Source organism: Nerophis ophidion, linkage group LG29, assembly GCF_033978795.1.
Source record: "Nerophis ophidion isolate RoL-2023_Sa linkage group LG29, RoL_Noph_v1.0, whole genome shotgun sequence".
NCBI lineage: Eukaryota > Metazoa > Chordata > Actinopteri > Syngnathiformes > Syngnathidae > Nerophis > Nerophis ophidion.
The window spans coordinates 28029901-28051075 of record NC_084639.1 but is presented as its reverse complement, the minus strand read 5'-3'; the positions used below and the strand labels follow the sequence as shown (position 1 = coordinate 28051075).

At 45.3% G+C, this 21175-nt stretch overlaps 2 protein-coding genes across 3 annotated transcripts in view; both read right to left on the bottom strand.

Annotated features, from left to right (window-relative positions):
• LOC133546270 (transmembrane O-methyltransferase homolog) overlaps window positions 1-1184 on the bottom strand; it is a 12409-nt gene extending 11225 nt beyond the window's left edge. Inside the window, exon 1 of the mRNA XM_061892194.1 lies at window positions 1-1184. This exon is cut by the window's left edge and continues 1349 nt beyond it. The gene's annotated coding sequence lies outside the window, so the exon portion shown is untranslated.
• A 2426-nt stretch (window positions 1185-3610) lies between these two features.
• g3bp1 (GTPase activating protein (SH3 domain) binding protein 1) lies at window positions 3611-19854 on the bottom strand. 2 transcript variants are annotated; one of them, XM_061892193.1, is made up of 12 exons: window positions 19698-19854; window positions 17588-17707; window positions 17420-17501; window positions 17180-17353; window positions 17025-17115; window positions 16859-16949; window positions 11007-11250; window positions 4763-4867; window positions 4573-4693; window positions 4387-4512; window positions 4214-4323; window positions 3611-4155 (listed from the first exon to the last, which is right to left on the bottom strand). In XM_061892193.1, exons 2-12 carry the CDS (start codon window positions 17680-17682, stop codon window positions 3910-3912), a joined length of 1485 nt encoding a protein of 494 aa, XP_061748177.1. In that variant the 5' UTR covers window positions 17683-17707; window positions 19698-19854; the 3' UTR covers window positions 3611-3909. The 2 variants fall into 2 exon arrangements, with proteins under 2 accessions (XP_061748177.1, XP_061748176.1); XM_061892192.1 differs by having other exon boundaries at window positions 4387-4693.
• Between the last annotated feature and the right edge of the window lie 1321 nt (window positions 19855-21175).

Sequence of the window (21175 nt, the reverse complement as noted above, 5' to 3'; positions counted from 1 at the left end):
GACGATTTAATAGTATTTTTGATGGTTGATTTATATATTTAAAATACAGTAGGGGTCTCGTTTTAAAAAAACAATCCTTTCAGCCATCTGTTTTTTACCGCTTGTCCTTCTCAATCAACATTTAAAATACGAGGGGATGAGTCAAATTAATCATTGGTACTTTTGGCGATGTTAGTCAATGGCGCCCCCGTGGGTCACACATGGCAATGACAGAAGAGTGAAAGTGGTTGTAATGTGGCTCTTCTACTCACACGCTTTTAAATCTACTCCCTGTTCATTTTAGACATTTTCATTCAAATAAAACATTTGAGAATAAAATATTGCGAGTCAAGGAAGTGACAATCTTCGCGCATGCGTGGATTGATCAGATCTTTCAGTGGGCTTGTTGCTTTTTTTTTTTTTTAAATCAGTGCAGTTACGCTCATTGTCCGCTTAGGAGCAGCAGCGAGCACAACTACGTTTTTTGAATCTTCCAAGCATAGATGTTATATGTAGACGCAGCATTGGCTGCTGTGACGCGAGAAATTGGGACGCCATCTTGAAGTGGTGATGAGGAGCCAGAAAGCAGCCTAAACTGACAGTTGACAGGTAGAAAACAAAAGATGCTAAAGTGACAGTTGGCAGGTAGAAAACAAAGATGCTAAAGTGACAGTTGGCAGGTAGAAAACAAAGATGCTAAAGTGAGAGTTGACAGGTAGAAAACAAAGATGCTAAAGTGAGAGTTGACAGGTAGAAAACAAAGATGCTAAAGTGAGAGTTGACAGGTAGAAAACAAAGATGCTAAAGTGAGAGTTGACAGGTAGAAAACAAAGATGCTAAAGTGAGAGTTGACAGGTAGAAAACAAAGATGCTAAAGTGAGAGTTGACAGGTAGAAAACAAAGATGCTAAAGTGAGAGTTGACAGGTAGAAAACAAAGATGCTAAAGTGAGAGTTGACAGGTAGAAAACAAAGATGCTAAAGTGAGAGTTGACAGGTAGAAAACAAAGATGCTAAAGTGAGAGTTGACAGGTAGAAAACAAAGATGCTAAAGTGAGAGTTGACAGGTAGAAAACAAAGATGCTAAAGTGACAGTTGGCAGGTAGAAAACAAAGATGCTAAAGTGACAGTTGACAGGTGGAAAACAAAGATGCTAAAGTGACAGTTGACAGGTAGAAAACAAAGATGCTAAAGTGACAGTTGACAGGTAGAAAACAAAGATGCTAAAGTGACAGTTGACAGGTAGAAAACAAAGATGCTAAAGTGAGAGTTGACGGGTAGAAAACAAAGATGCTAAAGTGACAGCTGGCGGGTAGAAAACAAAGATGCTAAAGTGACAGTTGACAGGTAGAAAACAAAGATGTTAAACTGACAGTTGACAGGTAGAAAACAAAGATGTTAAACTGACAGTTGACAGGTAGAAAACAAATATGTTGAAGTGACAGTTGACAGGTAGAAAACAAAGATGCTAAAGTGACAGTTGACAGGTAGAAAACAAATATGTTGAAGTGACAGTTGACAGGTAGAAAACAAATAAGCTAAACTGACAGTTGACAAGTAGAAAACAAAGATGTTAAAGTGACAGTTGACAGGTAGAAAAAAAAGATGCTAAACTGACAGTTGACAGGTAGAAAACAAAGATGTTAAAGTGACAGTTGACAGATAGAAAACAAAGATGCTAAAGTGACAGTTGACAGATAGAAAACAAAGATGCTAAAGTGACAGTTGACTGACAGATAGAAAACAAAGATGCTAAAGTGACAGTTGACAGGTAGAAAACAAAGATGCTAAAGTGACAGTTGACAGGTAGAAAACAAAGATGCTAAAGTGACAGTTGACAGGTAGAAAACAAAGATGCTTAAGTGACGGTTGACAGGTAGAAAACAAAGATGTTAGTGACAGTTGACAGATAGAAAACAAAGATGCTAAAGTGACAGTTGACAGGTAGAAAACAAAGATGCTAAAGTGACAGTTGACAGGTAGAAAACAAAGATGCTAAAGTGACAGTTGACAGGTAGAAAACAAAGATGCTAAAGTGACAGTTGACAGGTAGAAAACAAAGATACTAAGGTGACAGTTGACAGGTAGAAAACAAAGATGCTAAACTGACAGTTGACAGGTAGAAAACAAAGATGCCAAAGTGACAGTTGACAGGTAGAAAACAAAGATGCTGTTCAGCATTTTCCTGCTCAAATGAGCAGACTGTTGAAAATAGGAATCGGGGGATTACTTTTCACAAGTAAGATTTAAGATTAACGTACTATTGGTTATATTTTGTGAAAAGAATATTAGCACAGAGTTGAGAAGGAACAAAGATCTTCAATAGTACTGACATCCTAGCCCTAGCAAAAAAAGAGTATGACCATAACACAGTTGCTTGTCAATGAAATTAATTAGATTTAATAATGTCATACTTGAATAACAAAGTTGAAATAAATTAAGATAAAGATTATAAAAACCAACTGGTGTAAAAGTTAGGACCACAGTCCAGATTGTGTGTGCGGGGGGGAGGGGGTAATATATGTTGGCCAAGTAGACAATCTGCGAAGAGGGGCGACTTGTCCAGGGTGTACCCCGCCTTCCGCCTGATTGTAGCTGAGATAGGCACCAGCAACCCCCGCGACCCCAAAGGGAATAAGCGGTAGAAAATGGACGGATAACTAGACAATCAGATGGACAGTGGCTATATAGTATTATACAAATCTAAATTTAGTCTTGCTTTCTAACCCAATTTGTATGTAGGACATACACATGTATATATAACCTAATCATATTGTTTCTTGAACTTAAAAATAGCTGACCATTTTTTTCCCTCCTTTGCTGGGATTATATTCCCAGTTTTGATTTTGAACGTCTGGTCACTTATAGCATATAATATTATTTTACTGTTAGGCAAACTATGAATAATAAAACATGTGTCCTTCATCATAACTACAGGTGTGAGAAAAAAGGGGGTGAAAATGAGTGGTATTCAGTGAGGTAAGATGAATGAAATGTGCCGACAGTTCATTGCTCCTGACAAATGAATTGCAGAGTGGAGCGGATCACCACTCCAAGATGGCGGCCCCGCGTCTCGTCAGTGCCAGTAGCGCTCCATGCTGCCTACGCTTTGGAGATGTCTTGCAAGTGTTCCAATTTAGCATAGCCACACTTACCGAAAAAAGCGGGACTTTGTTTTAATCAAACTATGAGAAGAGCAAATATTTTGTGTTGTCACTTCCTGTTAGTGCATGACCACAATTAAATATTTGTAACAGTAACTAAATGTGTGCACGCAGGAACTAAGTACACTAGGCAGTACTGTATTGTACATTGAAGTACAAGTGTGCCATTTAAAACACATCCTGTCTCAAATAGAATACTTGGATCAGTACACTTAAGAATATATCAAGTACTTACTTTCTGAGACCCATAGTCCTTAATCGGCACTTCATTACAATATATGACCTTTCAATATTTACTATTTCCAACAGTTTCCTCACTTTGGAATTCAAGACGCTGTTATGATGAAGGGAAGTGTGCGTCATACCTTTCAGCACTGACAAGTCAACTTTTTCTAACCTCAGTGAAGAACGCTGGTCTCACTTTATGCGGCCATCCAGCAGGGGGGGCGGTGAAAGAGGACAGGCGGCGTTTAAAACAGTAAATGACTTTAATTTAGTGGCGTGGCGTTGAAGCGACGCGGCGGCAAAGAAGGAGTGGCGCTCGTCTAAAAGAAGGAAGGAGGTCACCTCGGGTCGACGTCCTTGTGGAGAAAGAGAAGAAAAGAACCAAAAGTTCTCTTCAAGTCCACTTCGAGTTCAGCTTGGAGAAACAAAAAAAATCCCAGAAGTCATCAGCCGGCCAGGGGGCGGGGCCATGGGACCGGACAGTGAGTCAACTAAAGGAGAAAATTTGGTCAAGTCCAATGGTTCCACTGCAGGACTCCAACATCACTGACGCTGAGACGAGTAGCGTCCCTCGCTGGGTCCCGCGCCCCGACCGGAACCGAAACTGGGCTTCTGTGTGGCTCCTCCGCGGGGCAGGGGGCCTCGAGGTCCGCCGCCTCCGATGCGTTCTCTGGGACCGCCGGGTCCTCCTGGGCCGCGAGGCCTGACGTCCCGCCTGTCCCCTTCCCGGGCCATGCGGTTCTTCTTCTCCTCCACGTTCAGGCGCACTTCACCACGGAACTTGATGGGCTGGGATCAGGACACGGATTAGAATCCAGCCACAATCCAACAATCAAGTCTCACTCACCCGACTGCTGAGGATCTTCTGGACCGGCTCGGAGTCGTCAAAGACCACAAAGCCAAAGTTGGGAAGTTTTCCTCCGCTGTTGATTCGCAGCTCCAGAACTGTGCCGTACTCTGTGGGGCGCGGGACAGCAATGTGACCGTGATGTCATCACTTCCTGTCACATGATCACTCACGCTCAAAGAACTCCTTCAGGTCGCTCTTGTCCACGTCGTGGGGGACGTTGCCCACAAAGACCTGGTGGGTGTCGGGGTAGCGGACCATCCTTCGACCTTCCACCTCGCCTTGCTCGCCCTCACGCACTGAAACAACACCTGGCTCAGTTGTCGTGTCACTTCCTGTGTGGGCGTGTGTGCACCTACCGGGTCGAGGTCCTCTCGAGGTGGGCCCCCAGGGGCGGGTGGTCTCTGCTCTCTGGGGACGCTGGTCTCTTTGCGGTCTCTGGGACGCCGTCTGGGACTCAGACTTCACCTCCGCTTGGGCCTGCGGGGACACGTACAACTTTGGAACTTTTGACGTTTGTAACTGTTTGCTGGGCCGGGGGACACCTACCGGTGCTGTGGGCGTGGCTTTAACCACGTGAGGCGGGATTCCTGAGACGGGGACGACCCCGCTGGGCGGGAGGTGCTTACTGGTCACAGACGCCCAGGAGAAAGGCTGCAAGCGTGTTAGCATCGCGTTAGCATCCCAGAGGCCAAACCATGGCGTGTTTACTAGTATTACATACGTCACAGATTCATTTCTCTCTCTCTTGGCTCTAGGCGGAGGCGGTCGCCCTCCCTTCCCTCTTTGTCCTGTCTTGTCTACACTATAAGAGCCTCTCTCTCTGGCTCTGAGCTCTAAACAGCTAAACATGGATGGATCAACTGCACTCAATTTCTGCCTACTTGATCTACAATTTGGCTGCCTCACTACGCCGTGCTGCAAACATCCCAGGTCACAGACCTCCTGTGGGGTGAAACTGTGTTGGCCGTTCAACTCTTGGCCTCCCTGGTTCAATCCCCACCTAGTACCAACCTCGTCACGTCCGTTGTGTCCTGAGCAAGACACTTCACCCTTGCTCCTGATGGGTGCTGGTTAGCGCCTTGCATGGCAGCTCCCTCCATCAGTGTGTGAATGTGTGTGTGAATGGGTGAATGTGGAAGTAGTTTCAAAGCGCTTTGAGTACCTTGAAGGTAGAAAAGCGCTATACAAGTACAACCCATTTATCATTTATACCTGGTCTTTGCCACCACTTAACTCTTTAGGTGTGACGGATGGATGGAGCAGCGCCAAAAAGTTGGCAGCTTGGTCACCCTCCTCCCTGTATAAAGTCTTGTAGTTTCTGTGTCATAACATGTGCATATCTGCTTACTGCGGCTAGCAATGTTTTGTCCTGGCCCCAAACTGAGCCCACCCCGTCTGGGATCAACTTTCCCCCACCTTTACAGGGTGGCGTTCCTGTAAAATCGAGATCCGCTTATGTACGGGTCTGTCCTGAAAACAAGGTTTACTAAGCACAATGCTACACAAGCCTACTTCTGATAAAAACATTCCAATGTGTCAAGGTGAGCAAATCGAGCACCCTGATGTTGTAGGTGGTGCATTTCCTCCAAGCGCACAGTGCAAACATACACGCCGTCCATCGGTGGGACGTCAGAGGACAACATTGTGTGATATTTGCGACACAAAAACATTGTGCTCCATCACCTGACAGGTGGATATGAAGACAAAGACAGGTCGGTGACATTGTTTGTCATTCACTTCATTATCGGTAAAGATGCTGACTTGGCACAATTTGTACTTTTTTCAATGTTTGCTAGCAAAATGGGAGAGGATGGAAATGACAAATGTCATGTGTGATGTCATACTTGTCTACACTTACCGTATTTTTCGGATTATAAATCGCTCCGGAGTATACGTCGCTACGGCCGAAAATGCATAATAAATAAGGAAAAAAAACATACGTCGCACTGGAGTATAAGTCGCATTTTTGGGGGAAATTTATTTGATAAAATCCAACACCAAAAATAGACATTTGAAAGGCAATTTAAAATAAATAAAGAATAGTGAACAACAGGCTGAATAAGTGTAGGTTATATGAGGCATAAATAAGCAACTGCTATGTTAACCTAACATATTATGGTAAGAGTCATTCAAATAACTATAACGTATAGAACATGCTATACCTTTAACAAACTATCTCTCACTCCTAATCCATAAATCTCATGAAATCTTCTTCCTCGATGTCGCTTCTAAACAACTCTGCCAACTCCAAAGGTATGCGCCGCTTCCTCTTGTTCTTTTCTGCTGCATATTTCACTACGTCCAGCTTGTAATCTGCACTACATGATTTCCTTTTCAACGCCATTTTTGTTCAGCCCTTCTCCCTTTTTATAAGTTACCGCCAACGTTGAAATTATCCATTTTAATAGCTACTGCAGTAGCATATAGCAGTTAGCCTTCCATGACCCACAATGCACTTCTGCCAGGACCCCCCCCCCGCCGAATTCTTATTAAGTGTGTGTGAAGATTGCTGACATTTTCTTTGTCTCTTCCGCGAATGAGATAAATAATATTATTTGATATTTTACGGTAATGTGTTAATAATTTCACACATGAGTCGCTCCGGAGTATAAGTCGCACCCCCGGCCAAACTATGAAAAAAACTGCGACTTAATAGTCCGAAAAATACGGTGATTGCAATCTTAAAGGGAAAGTGCACTTTTTGGGAATTGTGCATCCAAACACCTTCATTAATGTTTACTATACCTTGTGTAAGTATGTATGTAATGTACTAACACTTATAACATTTAATATTTAAATATTTTCATCATTTTAAGCATTCGTGGCGCATTAATTTCTAAATTTCTGCACAATGTCTGCTGTCATTAGTCTGCTGGAATGTTCATATAGTCGTATTTAGATGAAAAATGACTCAATCCTCAGCAAGAAATGGGGAGATGAGTGCTTTTGGTGTCATCCTCGCCAGTTCCAAGTCCTAAATTACCTGTCAAAGTGTCCCAACTTGTCAAATTATATCCAGCCATCTACCAAATTTTTCGGACCACAGGTGCACTACCGATGAGCGGGTCCAGTCTCATACAAAAGGCGCATTAAAGAAGACATTTTTTTTCCCCTAAATGTAAAACATTTCCTTGTAGTCTACATAACGTGTAATGGTGGTTCTTTGCTCAAAATGTTCCATAGATGATGTTTTACACATCATCTTTAAGTCACTTTCTGACAGTGCGGTCTTATTTACGTGGCTCCACTTGGACAGCGTCATCTTTGGTGTAGCGTGCAAGGACGGGAGTGGAAGAAGTGTCGAAAGATGCCGCTAATTGTTTTAATTACATTCAGACTGTACTTCAATCAACAACGGAGCAGTGTCCCGTGAAAAACCGTCCGAACAGAACTCTCTAATAACTAAAGTTCCTTAGGTGAATAAAGTAAACTCACAACACCGGTATGTTTTAGTGCTTTCATGGCGAGTTTACTGGCAGGTTTAGTAAGAACTTTACACTACTTAATATTAGAAATGGCAACAGTGGAGGATGAATGTCACATGACAAGAAGATAGAGAGAAAAAGAAGAAGCTTATTACCTACAGACTACAATGGCAGACTCACACACATTTTCAGGACTTGTACAGATCCCAAATACAGATCAGCAGGTGCCAGAATGTAAAAAAGTTCCTTTTACGTAATGTTGAGAAACAAAACACCAGATAATTTCTGTTAATGTGTGCCATTATGCAGTCCTTATACACACACCATAATAATACTCGTATGTTGAAGCTTCTTCAGCTGACTTCAACATAATCAAAATAACTTATTTAGTGGTAAATAAAATGTTTCATTCCTCATTCCTTCAACATGACAGACGGACCAAAGGAGAACCCAGCGTCCCTGTCTTCTTAATTACAGGAAGAGGAAGTGGGTCACCAGGATAATATAATAATAATAGATAGGCTCTAACAACAGTACGTCTGATTTCCTAGCTTACCAAAGTCGTACTTTTATCCGGAAGAGATTTTCAAAAAGCGGTTTAAAGATGATGTGTAACACATCATTTATGCAACATTTTGAGCAAATAGAATCACCATCACATTTTATGTAGACCACAAGGAAATGTATTCAATTTTGAAAAAATAAATAATAAAACTCCTTTAATGCGCCCTATAATTCAGTGCGCCTTATATATGAAAAAAAGATTTTAAAAAAAACCACACCATTCATCAGCAGTGCTCCTTATAGTCCGGTGCGCCCTATGGTCCGGAAAATACGGTACTTGTTAGTCGTACTACAACATAGACGGATTTTTGAGCTCCCTGTGTAATGTTTTTTGTTCTCAATGGAACATTTAAAGCTTTGGTGTTGGTTATTTGCGTCATCTTGCAGTCTACACGTATCTCATGTGTGACTGCCATCTACTGGTCGCACTTACCACACCATGTACTAAATAAATTGCCTTCAATTCCGTACATTAGGCGCACTAGCGTGGCGAAGTTGGTAGAGTGGCTGTGCCAGCAATCTGAGGGTTACTGGTTCAATCCCCACCTTCTACCATCCTAGTCACGTCCATTGTGTCCTTGGGCAGGACACTTCATCCTTGCTCCTGATGGGTCCTGGTGAGCTCCTTGCATGGCAGCTCCTGCCATCAGTGTGTGAAAGGGTCAATGTGGAAATACTGTCAAAGCGCTTTGGGCTCCTTAAAAAGGGGTAGAAAAGCGCTATACAAGTACAACCCATTTTACCATAAGACGCACTGTCCATTTTTATAAGAATGAAACAATACGGTAATATCCAGGTGAGGTGCACCATTTATGATCTACAATAAAGTTGCAGGGAAGCAGCAGACCACTTGCTGTCAGACAAGAAAAGATCACGTCGCCACTATATATAGTTTGTGTTCATGCTAATAACAATATCACTGATACGTGTCAATATTTGTAATATGACTAATTCTTGTTAATATTCATAACAATATCACTAATACATGACAATATTCATAATAATATCACTAATACTTTTTAATATTTACAATATGACTAATAGTTGTTAATATTTATAATAACATTACCAATACTTGGTAATATTTTAAATAATATGACTAATACCGTATTTTTCGGACTATAAGGTGCACTTAAAATCCTTTTTTTCCTCCAATTGGACAGTGCAGTGCGCCTTATAACCCAGTGTGCCTAATGTACAGAATAAGTGTGACCAGTAGATAGATGGCAGACATCCTAGTGGATAAGCTTCTTCTTTTTCTCTATCTTCTTCTAACATTCATCCTCCACTGTTGCCATTTGTAATATAAAGTAGTGTAAAGTTCTTACTTATATCTGTCAGTAAACTCGCCATGAAAGCACTAAAACATACCGGTGTACTTTAGTTATTTGAGAGTTGAGGTCGGAAGGTTTTTCACGGGACATATTTCCGGTGTTGTTGTTTCCGGATGAGGAGATGCTGCTCCGTTATTGATTGAAGTAAAGTCTGAATGTCATTAAAACAGTTAGCGCCATCTTTTGACACTTCTACCACTCCCATCCTTGCAGGCTACACCGCTACAACAAAGATGACGGGAAGAAGATGCTGTCCAAGTGGAGGCACGTAATTATGACCGCCCACAAAACAGCGCATCCTGAAGAGACTGTCAGAAAGCAACTTGAGTAAAACATCATCTATGCAACATTTTGAGCAAAGAATGACTATTACATGTTATGAAGACTACAAGGAAGTATTTTACATTCGAAAAAAAAAAAAAAGATGGCTCCTTTAATCTGGTGCACCTTGTATATTATTTTTTTTTTTTTTTAAATAGACCATTCCTTGGTGTGCCCAGTACTTGTTAACATTTATAATAATATCACCAATACTTGTTAATATTTATAATAACACATGACTAATACCTGGGGATAGGTTGATTGGCAACACTAAACGGTCCCTTGTGCCTTCCGCCCGAATCCCCCAGGGACCCCGTAAGCGACAAGCGGTAAAAAAATGGATGGATGCAATATCACTAGTACTTGTTAATATTTAGAATAACACCACTAATACTCGTTAATATTTATAATAACATCACTAATACTTGTTAATATTTTGGTCACCACATGTAAATGGAGCATTGTTGATGTTTTCCAATGTCATTTATTGGACTTTATGGGATAAAATAGAGGACCTCCCATTGGCTGTGCTTTAAGTAGATTTTTAGTCACATTTGTTTAATATTTGAATGCACTAAGTCAAACCCTCCATTGTGATGTCTTTCATAATGATGGTGAAGCATAGGCAACTTTACAACAAAAGTGCACTTCTTTTATCACAAAGAATAAGTCATTATGTATCACTCTACAGAAGTAAGCTTCTTCTGTGTGTTCAAAGCACATGAGTGATGCTGCTGTTTCAGGTGGCGGGTAAGGTTTGATGTGTTGAAACATAATTGATGAACATAGCAGCCTACATGTTTTTCTTTGAAACAGTGAAGAAGTCCCACATGATGGACGCCGTGTTGGTTTCCACTGACCTCAGGGGAAGTTTACCCCCTCCTACAAACGAGGGTAAAAGGGGCGCTTGATATGCTAACCCTATCTTACCTACAGCACAAGTAATCTCTCATTGGAGCGTTTATTTTTATCAGTTATCAGACGTATTTTTATTGTGATGTCATTTGACCTGCACCACTAACACTGTCTGTGCAGTACTGACCGCTGTACTTGGCCCCTCCCCTTTCACTATGTAGCAAGATATGACCAGAAGTGGAGTACTGAAAGTACTGCATTTTAACTGACATACACTTTTAGTACACTCACCCGGTTTTCCTCTGGGGCGACGGGGGCGGGTTCAGCGGCGACGATGGGTTCCGTGACGGCGTTGGGGGCAGGGCTTTTCTCTGTCTGCTCATTGGCTGCGGGCGCCTCACTTTGTGTCTCCAGCGCAGCGTCCACTTTCAAAACCACCGGGGTGCTGTCCGGCCCCTTGTCCCCTTCAGGTTCTGGTTCTGGACTCTCTGCCGCCACCTCATCCTCGTCTTCAGCAGGAAGTGCTGCTTCAGAACTACACACAAGAACACACACTCTCACACCCCCGTCTTGTTGTGACACACGCCTGCACGTTTCTTGCGGGACACACTTATGCGTGGTTGTGAGACGCGCTCGTGTGTGGTTGTGAGAAACGCGCTCTTGTGTGTGGTTGTGAGAAACGCGCTTGTGCGTGTAGCTAAGAGACATGCTCGTGTGTGTGTGTGTGGTTGTGAGAGACACGCTAGTGTGTGGTTAAGAGACACGCTCGTGTGTGTGTGTGTGTGCTTGTGAGAGACATGCTCGTGTGTGTGGTTGTGAGAAACGCGCTCGTGCGTGTAGCTAAGAGACATGCTCGTGTGTGTGTGTGTGGTTGTGAGAGACACGCTAGTGTGTGGTTAAGAGACACGTTCGTGTGTGTGTGTTTGTGCTTGTGAGAGACACGCTCGTGTGTGTGTGTGTGTGTGTGTGTGTGTGCTTGTGAGAGACATGCTCGTGTGTGTGGTTGTGAGAAACGCGCTCGTGCGTGTAGCTAAGAGACATGCTCGTGTGTGTGTGTGTGTGGTTGTGAGAGACACGCTAGTGTGTGGTTAAGAGACACGCTCGTGTGTGTGTGTGTGTGTGTGCTTGTGAGAGACATGCTCGTGGTTGTGAGAAACGCGCTCGTGCGTGTAGCTAAGAGACATGCTTGTGTGTGTGTGTGTGTGGTTGTGAGAGACACGCTAGTGTGTGGTTAAGAGACACGCTCGTGTGTGTGTGGTTGTGTGCTTGTGAGAGACATGCTCGTGTGTGTGGTTGTGAGAAACGCGCTCGTGCGTGTAGCTAAGAGACATGCTTGTGTGTGTGTGTGTGGTTGTGAGAGACACGCTAGTGTGTGGTTAAGAGACACGCTCGTGTGTGTGTGTGGTTGTGTGCTTGTGAGAGACATGCTCGTGTGTGTGGTTGTGAGAAACGCGCTCGTGCGTGTAGCTAAGAGACATGCTCGTGTGTGTGTGTGTATGGTTGTGAGAGACACGCTAGTGTGTGGTTAAGAGACACGCTCGTGTGTGTGTGTGTGCTTGTGAGAGACATGCTCGTGTGTGTGGTTGTGAGAAACGCTCTTGTGCGTGGTTGTGAGAGACGCGCTCGTGTGTGTAGTTAAGAGACATGCTCGTGTGTGTGTGTGTGGTTGTGAGAGACACGCTAGTGTGTGGTTAAGAGACACGCTAGTGTGTGTGTGTGTGCTTGTGAGAGACATGCTCGTGTGTGTGGTTGTGAGAAACGCGCTCGTGCGTGTAGCTAAGAGACATGCTCGTGTGTGTGTGTGTGGTTGTGAGAGACACGCTAGTGTGTGGTTAAGAGACACGCTTGTGTGTGTGTGTGTGTGTGTGTGCTTGTGAGAGACATGCTCGTGTGTGTGGTTGTGAGAAACGCGCTCGTGCGTGTAGCTAAGAGACATGCTTGTGTGTGTGTGTGTGGTTGTGAGAGACACGCTAGTGTGTGGTTAAGAGACACGCTCGTGTGTGTGTGGTTGTGTGCTTGTGAGAGACATGCTCGTGTGTGTGGTTGTGAGAAACGCGCTCGTGCGTGTAGCTAAGAGACATGCTCGTGTGTGTGTGGTTGTGAGAGACACGCTAGTGTGTGGTTAAGAGACACGTTCGTGTGTGTGTTTGTGCTTGTGAGAGACATGCTCGTGTGTGTGGTTGTGAGAGACACGCTCGTGTGTGTGGTTGTGAGAGACGCTCTTGTGCGTGGTTGTGAGAGACGCGCTCGTGTGTGTAGTTAAGAGACATGCTCGTGTGTGTGGTTGTGAGAGACGTGTTCGTGTGTGTAGCAAAGAGACATGCTCGTGTGTGTGTGTGTGTGTGTGTGTGTGTGTGTGGTTGTGAGAGACACGCTAGTGTGTGGTTAAGAGACACGCTAGTGTGTGAGTGTGTGTGTGTGTGCTTGTGAGAGACACGCTCGTGTGTGGTTGTGAGAGACGCTCTTGTGCGTGGTTGTGAGAGACGCGCTCGTGTGTGTAGTTAAGAGACGCGCTCGTGTGTGTGAGGTTGTGAGAGACGCGCTCGTGTGTGTGGTTGTGAGAGACGCGCTCGTGTGTGTGGTTGTGAGAGACGCGCTCGTGTGTGTGGTTGTGAGAGACGCGCTCGTGTGTGTGGTTGTGAGAGACGCGCTCGTGTGTGTGGTTGTGAGAGACGCGCTCGTGTGTGTGGTTGTGAGAGACGCGCTCGTGTGTGTGGTTGTGAGAGACGCGCTCCTGTGTGTGGTTGTGAGAGACGCGCTCCTGTGTGTGCGGTTGTGAGAGACGCGCTCGTGTGTGCGGTTGTGAGAGACGCGCTCGTGTGTGTGTGTGTGGTTGTGAGAGACGCGCTCGTGTGTGTGGTTGTGAGAGACGCGCTCGTGTGTGTGGTTGTGAGAGACGCGCTCGTGTGTGCGGTTGTGAGAGACGCGCTCGTGTGTGTGTGTGTGGTTGTGAGAGACGCGCTCGTGTGTGTGGTTGTGAGAGACGCGCTCGTGTGTGTGGTTGTGAGAGACGCGCTCGTGTGTGTGGTTGTGAGAGACGCGCTCGTGTGTGTGGTTGTGAGAGACGCGCTCCTGTGTGTGGTTGTGAGAGACGCGCTCGTGTGTGTGGTTGTGAGAGACGCGCTCGTGTGTGCGGTTGTGAGAGACGCGCTCGTGTGTGCGGTTGTGAGAGACGCGCTCGTGTGTGCGGTTGTGAGAGACGCGCTCGTGTGTGCGGTTGTGAGAGACGCGCTCCTGTGTGTGGTTGTGAGAGACGCGCTCGTGTGTGTGGTTGTGAGAGACGCGCTCGTGTAGACGCGCTCGTGTGTGTGGTTGTGAGAGACGCGCTCCTGTGTGTGGTTGTGAGAGACGCGCTCCTGTGTGTGCGGTTGTGAGAGACGCGCTCCTGTGTGTGCGGTTGTGAGAGACGCGCTCGTGTGTGTGTGTGTGTGGTTGTGAGAGACGCGCTCGTGTGTGTGGTTGTGAGAGACGCGCTCGTGTGTGTGGTTGTGAGAGACGCGCTCGTGTGTGTGGTTGTGAGAGACGCGCTCCTGTGTGTGTGGTTGTGAGAGACGCGCTCCTGTGTGTGTGGTTGTGAGAGACGCGCTCGTGTGTGTGGTTGTGAGAGACGCGCTCGTGTGTGTGGTTGTGAGAGACGCGCTCGTGTGTGTGGTTGTGAGAGACGCGCTCGTGTGTGTGGTTGTGAGAGACGCGCTCGTGTGTGTGGTTGTGAGAGACGCGCTCGTGTGTGTGGTTGTGAGAGACGCGCTCGTGTGTGTGGTTGTGAGAGACGCGCTCGTGTGTGGTTGGGAGAGACGCGCTCCTTTGTGTGAGGTTGTGAGAGACGCGCTCCTTTGTGTGAGACACGCTCCTTTGTGTGAGGTTGTGAGAGACACGCTCCTGTGTGTGGTTGTGAGAGACGCGCCCGTGTGTGTGAGGTTGTGAGTTGTGAGAGACGCGCTCCTGTGTGTGTGGTTGTGAGAGACGCACTTGAGTGTGGTTGTGAGAGACGCACTTGAGTGTGGTTGTGAGAGACGCACTTGAGTGTGGTTGTGAGAGACGCACTTGAGTGTGGTTGGGAGAGACGCACTTGAGTGTGGTTGGGAGAGACGCACTTGAGTGTGGTTGGGAGAGACGCACTTGAGTGTGGTTGGGAGAGACGCACTTGAGTGTGGTTGGGAGAGACGCACTTGAGTGTGGTTGAGAGACGCACTTGAGTGTGGTTGGGAGAGACGCACTTGAGTGTGGTTGGGAGAGACGCACTTGAGTGTGGTTGTGAGAGACGCACTTGAGTGTGGTTGGGAGAGACGCACTTGAGTGTGGTTGGGAGAGACGCACTTGAGTGTGGTTGGGAGAGACGCACTTGAGTGTGGTTGGGAGAGACGCACTTGAGTGTGGTTGGGAGAGACGCACTTGAGTGTGGTTGGGAGAGACGCACTTGAGTGTGGTTGGGAGAGACGCACTTGAGTGTGGTTGTGAGAGACGCACTTGAGTGTGGTTGTGAGAGACGCACTTGAGTGTGGTTGGGAGAGACGCACTTGAGTGTGGTTGGGAGAGACGCACTTGAGTGTGGTTGGGAGAGACGCACTTGAGTGTGGTTGGGAGAGACGCACTTGAGTGTGGTTGGGAGAGACGCACTTGAGTGTGGTTGGGAGAGACGCACTTGAGTGTGGTTGGGAGAGACGCACTTGAGTGTGGTTGGGAGAGACGCACTTGAGTGTGGTTGGGAGAGACGCACTTGAGTGTGGTTAAGAGACACGCTCGTGTGTGTGTGGTTGTGTGCTTGTGAGAGACATGCTCGTGTGTGTGGTTGTGAGAAACGCGCTCGTGCGTGTAGCTAAGAGACATGCTCGTGTGTGTGTGTGTGTGGTTGTGAGAGACACGCTAGTGTGTGGTTAAGAGACACGTTCGTGTGTGTGTTTGTGCTTGTGAGAGACACGCTCGTGTGTGTGGTTGTGAGAGACGCTCTTGTGCGTGGTTGTGAGAGACGCGCTCGTGTGTGTAGTTAAGAGACATGCTCGTGTGTGTGTGTGTGTGGTTGTGAGAGACACGCTAGTGTGTGGTTAAGAGACACGCTAGTGTGTGAGTGTGTGTGTGTGTGTGCTTGTGAGAGACACGCTCGTGTGTGGTTGTGAGAGACGCTCTTGTGCGTGGTTGTGAGAGACGCGCTCGTGTGTGTAGTTAAGAGACATGCTCGTGTGTGTGGTTGTGAGAGACGCGCTCGTGTGTGTGAGGTTGTGAGAGACGCGCTCGTGTGTGTGAGGTTGTGAGAGACGCGCTCGTGTGTGTGGTTGTGAGAGACGCGCTCGTGTGTGTGGTTGTGAGAGACGCGCTCGTGTGTGCGGTTGTGAGAGACGCGCTCGTGTGTGCGGTTGTGAGAGACGCGCTCGTGTGTGCGGTTGTGAGAGACGCGCTCGTGTGTGCGGTTGTGAGAGACGCGCTCCTGTGTGTGCGGTTGTGAGAGACGCGCTCGTGTGTGCGGTTGTGAGAGACGCGCTCGTGTGTGTGTGTGCGGTTGTGAGAGACGCGCTCGTGTGTGTGGTTGTGAGAGACGCGCTCGTGTGTGTGGTTGTGAGAGACGCGCTCCTGTGTGTGTGGTTGTGAGAGACGCGCTCCTGTGTGTGTGGTTGTGAGAGACGCACTTGAGTGTGGTTGTGAGAGACGCACTTGAGTGTGGTTGTGAGAGACGCACTTGAGTGTGGTTGTGAGAGACGCACTTGAGTGTGGTTGTGAGAGACGCACTTGAGTGTGGTTGTGAGAGACGCACTTGAGTGTGGTTGTGAGAGACGCACTTGAGTGTGGTTTTGAGAGACGCACTTGAGTGTGGTTGTGAGAGACGCACTTGAGTGTGGTTTTGAGAGACGCACTTGAGTGTGGTTGTGAGAGACGCACTTGAGTGTGGTTGTGAGAGACGCACTTGAGTGTGGTTGTGAGAGACGCACTTGAGTGTGGTTGTGAGAGACGCACTTGAGTGTGGTTGTGAGAGTGGCACTTGAGTGTGGTTGTGAGAGTGGCACTTGAGTGTGGTTGTGAGAGTGGCACTTGAGTGTGGTTGTGAGAGTGGCACTTGAGTGTGGTTGTGAGAGTGGCACTTGAGTGTGGTTGTGAGAGTGGCACTTGAGTGTGGTTGTGAGAGTGGCACTTGTGTCCTCAAAGGTTCTCACCAAGGTGGAGGCTCGTAGAAGGAAGTGGGCTCTTCAGGCAGGACGTCAGGTGAGGGGACACGCTCCATCTCCTCCACCTCATCCTCAGACTCTGTGCACACAAACACACATCAGACAAGAAGTAGCCAAAGGCGTCACAGCAGCTAAAGAAAAAAGAGGCGGTTACCTTCGGGTGCTTCCGAATCAGAGTCAGCAAAGACTTCATCCTGGTAGCGGAAGACATCATTGTGCACGTAGAACTTGTTGGCGACGGTCCCCTGGAGGATGAGGACAAGATGAGGTCAGTTGTTGAAGACAAAGGAGGAGGACAAGATGGAGGACCTCTGGTGCCAGGATGAAGGTCTGCATGAACTTCCTCATGGGCTGCATGTTGTTGGACAGTTCTCCCATCACCTGGACGACCACGCCCTCATTGAGCGTGGCGTGAGCGTCCACGTGGCGAATCTTTGTGTGGCAGTCGCAGAAGCTCAGTGCCATGACGCGCTTGTGGATGTCCTGGAAGACAAGGTCCTGAAGTCACAACCACTCGTCCTCGCCGCCCTCACACGGCGTGCAACTTACCGACTGGCCGTACACAGCCTCCTGAGGTTTGCCGCTGGCGTCCAAGCCACCATGGACGTACGACGAGTTCTTCCCGTAGAACCTGCACAAGCGCAGACGCAGACGCACACACACACGTCAGGTTGATGTGAGGATGCAGCGCACGTGGGCACATGCGCACAAGCGTACCTGTGCAGGAAGTCGGGCGCCTGGTTGAGCAGTGTGTAGTACTGTCGGACAAACTCTCGCCCGACCAGCTGGGCACTTGGCTTCTCCATCACCATTTCTTCTTCTTTACTCACTGGAGTTCTGACCACATTGTGTTGGCATGTTAGCACGCAAGCTAAGTGACTACATTTGCATGCACTACAAAATGGACTTGGATGAAAGCAGATTTTTTGACAGACGTACACTTAATAAGGCCGTGGCAAACTTTTAAGAACAGGAATAATAAACATAATTATGTGAGTCACAATGTGGAAGTCTGTATCCATATTATCTACTAGACCAGCTGACTTTAAACAGTAACCACTTTTAGCATGTAGCATTAGCTTCTTTTCCCCGCAAAGCTAAAAAAGCTGAAATGACTAAAATGGCCCCTGGCGTTTCAGAGGCACATTTGATCAATGATGGAATTAGTGGTGGTGCATTAAAAGTGTGGAAAATGTGCGATAATCATTGTTTGTCAAAATATAATTATATCAAACTGATGGTTGATACATGCTCTTAGAGATGAATTAAAGATTAGGAATGTAACGTTATTGAAGTTTTAGTATCTTCACAATAACCCCATGATGTGTGACGGTATCAAACAAATACTCGGGTCTAATTTGTTTTCCTGATGTTTTGTGTTGGCTGGTCTGAAATAAAGTTTAAAAGTAGGATATATTAATGCAATATGAAGAAGAATGTTTTAATGTAGACACATGGGATCATCATACTGCTGTGATTATATGCATCAAGTGTTCACTCAAGGCTAAGGCCAAGTATCCAGATATATATGGTGTATCGTGACATGACCTAAACATACTAAGATATTAATAAAAGGCCATATCGCCCAGCCCTAGTCGGACATGTTGGAGGAACGTGAAGAAGACGTTTTGACTTTAAATGTATTCCAAAGATGTATTGCACCAAGAAATGTGAGAATTTTGACATTTCTTGAAATTGTATTCACGACACAAAAAGCGCACACTATAGGGTGGTAAAATGAGTATGAAAAGTAAAAAAAGATTTCTAAGAAACTCAAATGTATTGATTGATATTATTTTACTTAATTGTACATTTCCTTGTTTGGTACTCATTCATATCTGTTCTTTGAAACAATATTTAAAGTGGAGTTTTGGTGGTACAATCAAGTTTTCAAATGAATGAATAACTGTTTAACCGGGATCTCAAAATAATCATATATCGGCAATAACGCTAAATGTATTGATGTGATATACCAATATCAAAATGTCACCATGCAATTCTATTATTATTATTATTATTATAATACTTGAATAATTTGTTTTAACTTGGAAAAATTAATTTCCAGAATGGTCAAATGTGTTTATGGTGGAATGGTTTAAATAGGTTGAAATATGTGGAAATTGGGAAAGTTTGAAAAATGGCCAATTCATTTTGAATGGGAATAATGTCCCGGAAAACTGGGATTTTGGGGAATTTGTCAAGAGAAAGTCCGCGATTCCTGATTAGGATGAACAGTTTGAATGGAGTAAAACATGTGGAAGGTGGAACACACCAAAGTCTGGAGAATATTAATAATAATAAGATGAATAAAAAATAATAATTTTGGTGTAGAAAATGGTTTGGGGCATTGACAAGTATTAGATACATGATCATTACCAGGAGGGCAGCAGAAAGGAGGACAGGCGGCCATGCGTGAAAATGAAAGCATGGCGCGGAAGAACCGGAAGATGGCGGGGAAGAACCGGAAGTAGTCAGTCACGACGTAAAGCGCTCTTACGCCTGTGGCTAATTCCTGAACAAAATGCTTTATAACAAAGTCATACCTCTAGGAGCGTGAGGATCTAATCTTGCATAACCACTTTTAAAATGTAAATGCATGCATATGTAGTTTGTTCTGAGTGCTGATGCCGAACGGCGCTAAGCTAAAGGCTGCATCCAGGCTATAGACGGAGCCCGGCAGAACTCCATCCAGGCTATAGACGGATAAAGGCTCCATCCAGGCTATAGACGGAGCCCGGCACAACCACTCACTTGATAAAACCAGGGCGTCGAAAAGAACCCAAAAGGCAACTTTAAACATTAACACTTGAGATAATAGTTCACTCACCAGAGTTTGGTGCTTTATCGACTAGTCGTTCGGAGCCAAAGTTGTGTTAGAAAAATGAGGCGGAGTAACTAAGACAAGCACTTTCACAACGTGCTCGCTCGCCGGCTACTAGTGCGCATTGCGCAGACGCAGCCGATGTCCCGCCCGTTTGCATACTCGCCACCAATCAAATCACTGTGTGGCTGCTCTCAACCAATTACATGCAGGTCATACAGGATTCCTTGTCGCCAACCAATCAGGATGAAGTAATCCTCCCCTGGGCTTGCCAACAACGAATGATGAATCTTTTAGTTGTGCCCATATAACGACTGCACTGCTGCTATTCTGCCGCTAGAGGGCAGTAGACGTGCATGACATTTATGTGCTGTACTTTTTATTCATCTATGTTATTATTAGATTAAGTGTGCTTGGGCCCTCCTTGCCACATTGCTATGTTTTCCCCCTCCAAAATTGCTTCAGTCCATGAAAAATATGCACTTTAATGAGAGACTGTATGACTGTTGGCTTGCGCCTTATAAAAATAGGAATATATAATCTTATGTGGTATTAATTTTATATCAAAGCAAGATGAAACAAAAAATAATGTATATAATATTCAGAAATGCCTTTCATAATACTGTATGTAAGGAAACACAAAGGTTGTGTAACGGTGGAAAACAAAATGTGTACAGTACATTTCTCCAAGGTGTGTGAAGTTATTTGAAACTAACATTGGTGGACATTTTTGAAAGGAGGAAGTGACTTTTTTCCTTTTTTTTAGGAGCGCAGGTACATTCTTGCGTCTGGATGAGCAGGTGCGGCTGGGGAAAAGGTGCTGGCTTCAATGTGCACACACTCACGGCTTTTTAGGCTTTTATGACCCGCGACAAATCAAAACATGCGGGGGCCTTTTTTTGTATTTTTCATTTTCAAAACCAATACAATAAATACATATTTGTTTTAACTTAAAGGGCTCCCCTTAAGTCTCAGTCATGAAATGTTTTAAAAGATCTGTAATTTTTTTCAATGCCTAAATCTCTAAATCTGTCGATATAAAGTTTTAATTTTTGTTTTTATGTTTGTTTTATACCCTTTGTGTTCAATAAAACCATGTAATTTATGGCAAAAACACAAAATATGCAACATTACAACCCACTTTTTTTTTTAAAGTGGAATATTTACTGTGAAGTAATTGAAGCCTTCGTTATATAAAAGGTATCATAAAACATTGACTTTATTATTATTGTTTTTGCCACTACCGCATACCTGCATCTGCAGCTGTCCAAGGTAAACAGCCTCTGGCATGTTAGGACAAGATGGGTGACTTCGGGACAAGGATCGGCCCAAAGGGCTGCTGGCTCAGTCGGGCGCGAGGGGGGTAAATAATATGAAATTATTTATATAGCACTTTTCATGCAAAGGCAAGTGGCAAGCATAAAGTGCTGTACAAAACAAAACACAAAAATACAATAACAGAAGAAGAGAAGAGAAGAAAATAC

Bases quoted from the DNA above. Each gene is read 5' to 3' on its own strand.
- g3bp1 (XM_061892192.1), bottom strand. From the start codon at position 17,682: ATGGTGATGGAGAAGCCAAGTGCCCAGCTGGTCGGGCGAGAGTTTGTC. The intron at 17,116-17,179 runs GTCCTCCATCTT...CTCATCCTCCAG, and splicing joins CCTTCATCCTGGCACCAGAG to GGGACCGTCGCCAACAAGTT. The intron at 4,324-4,386 runs GTGAGTGATCAT...CGCGCCCCACAG, and splicing joins CCTGAAGGAGTTCTTTGAGC to AGTACGGCACAGTTCTGGAG.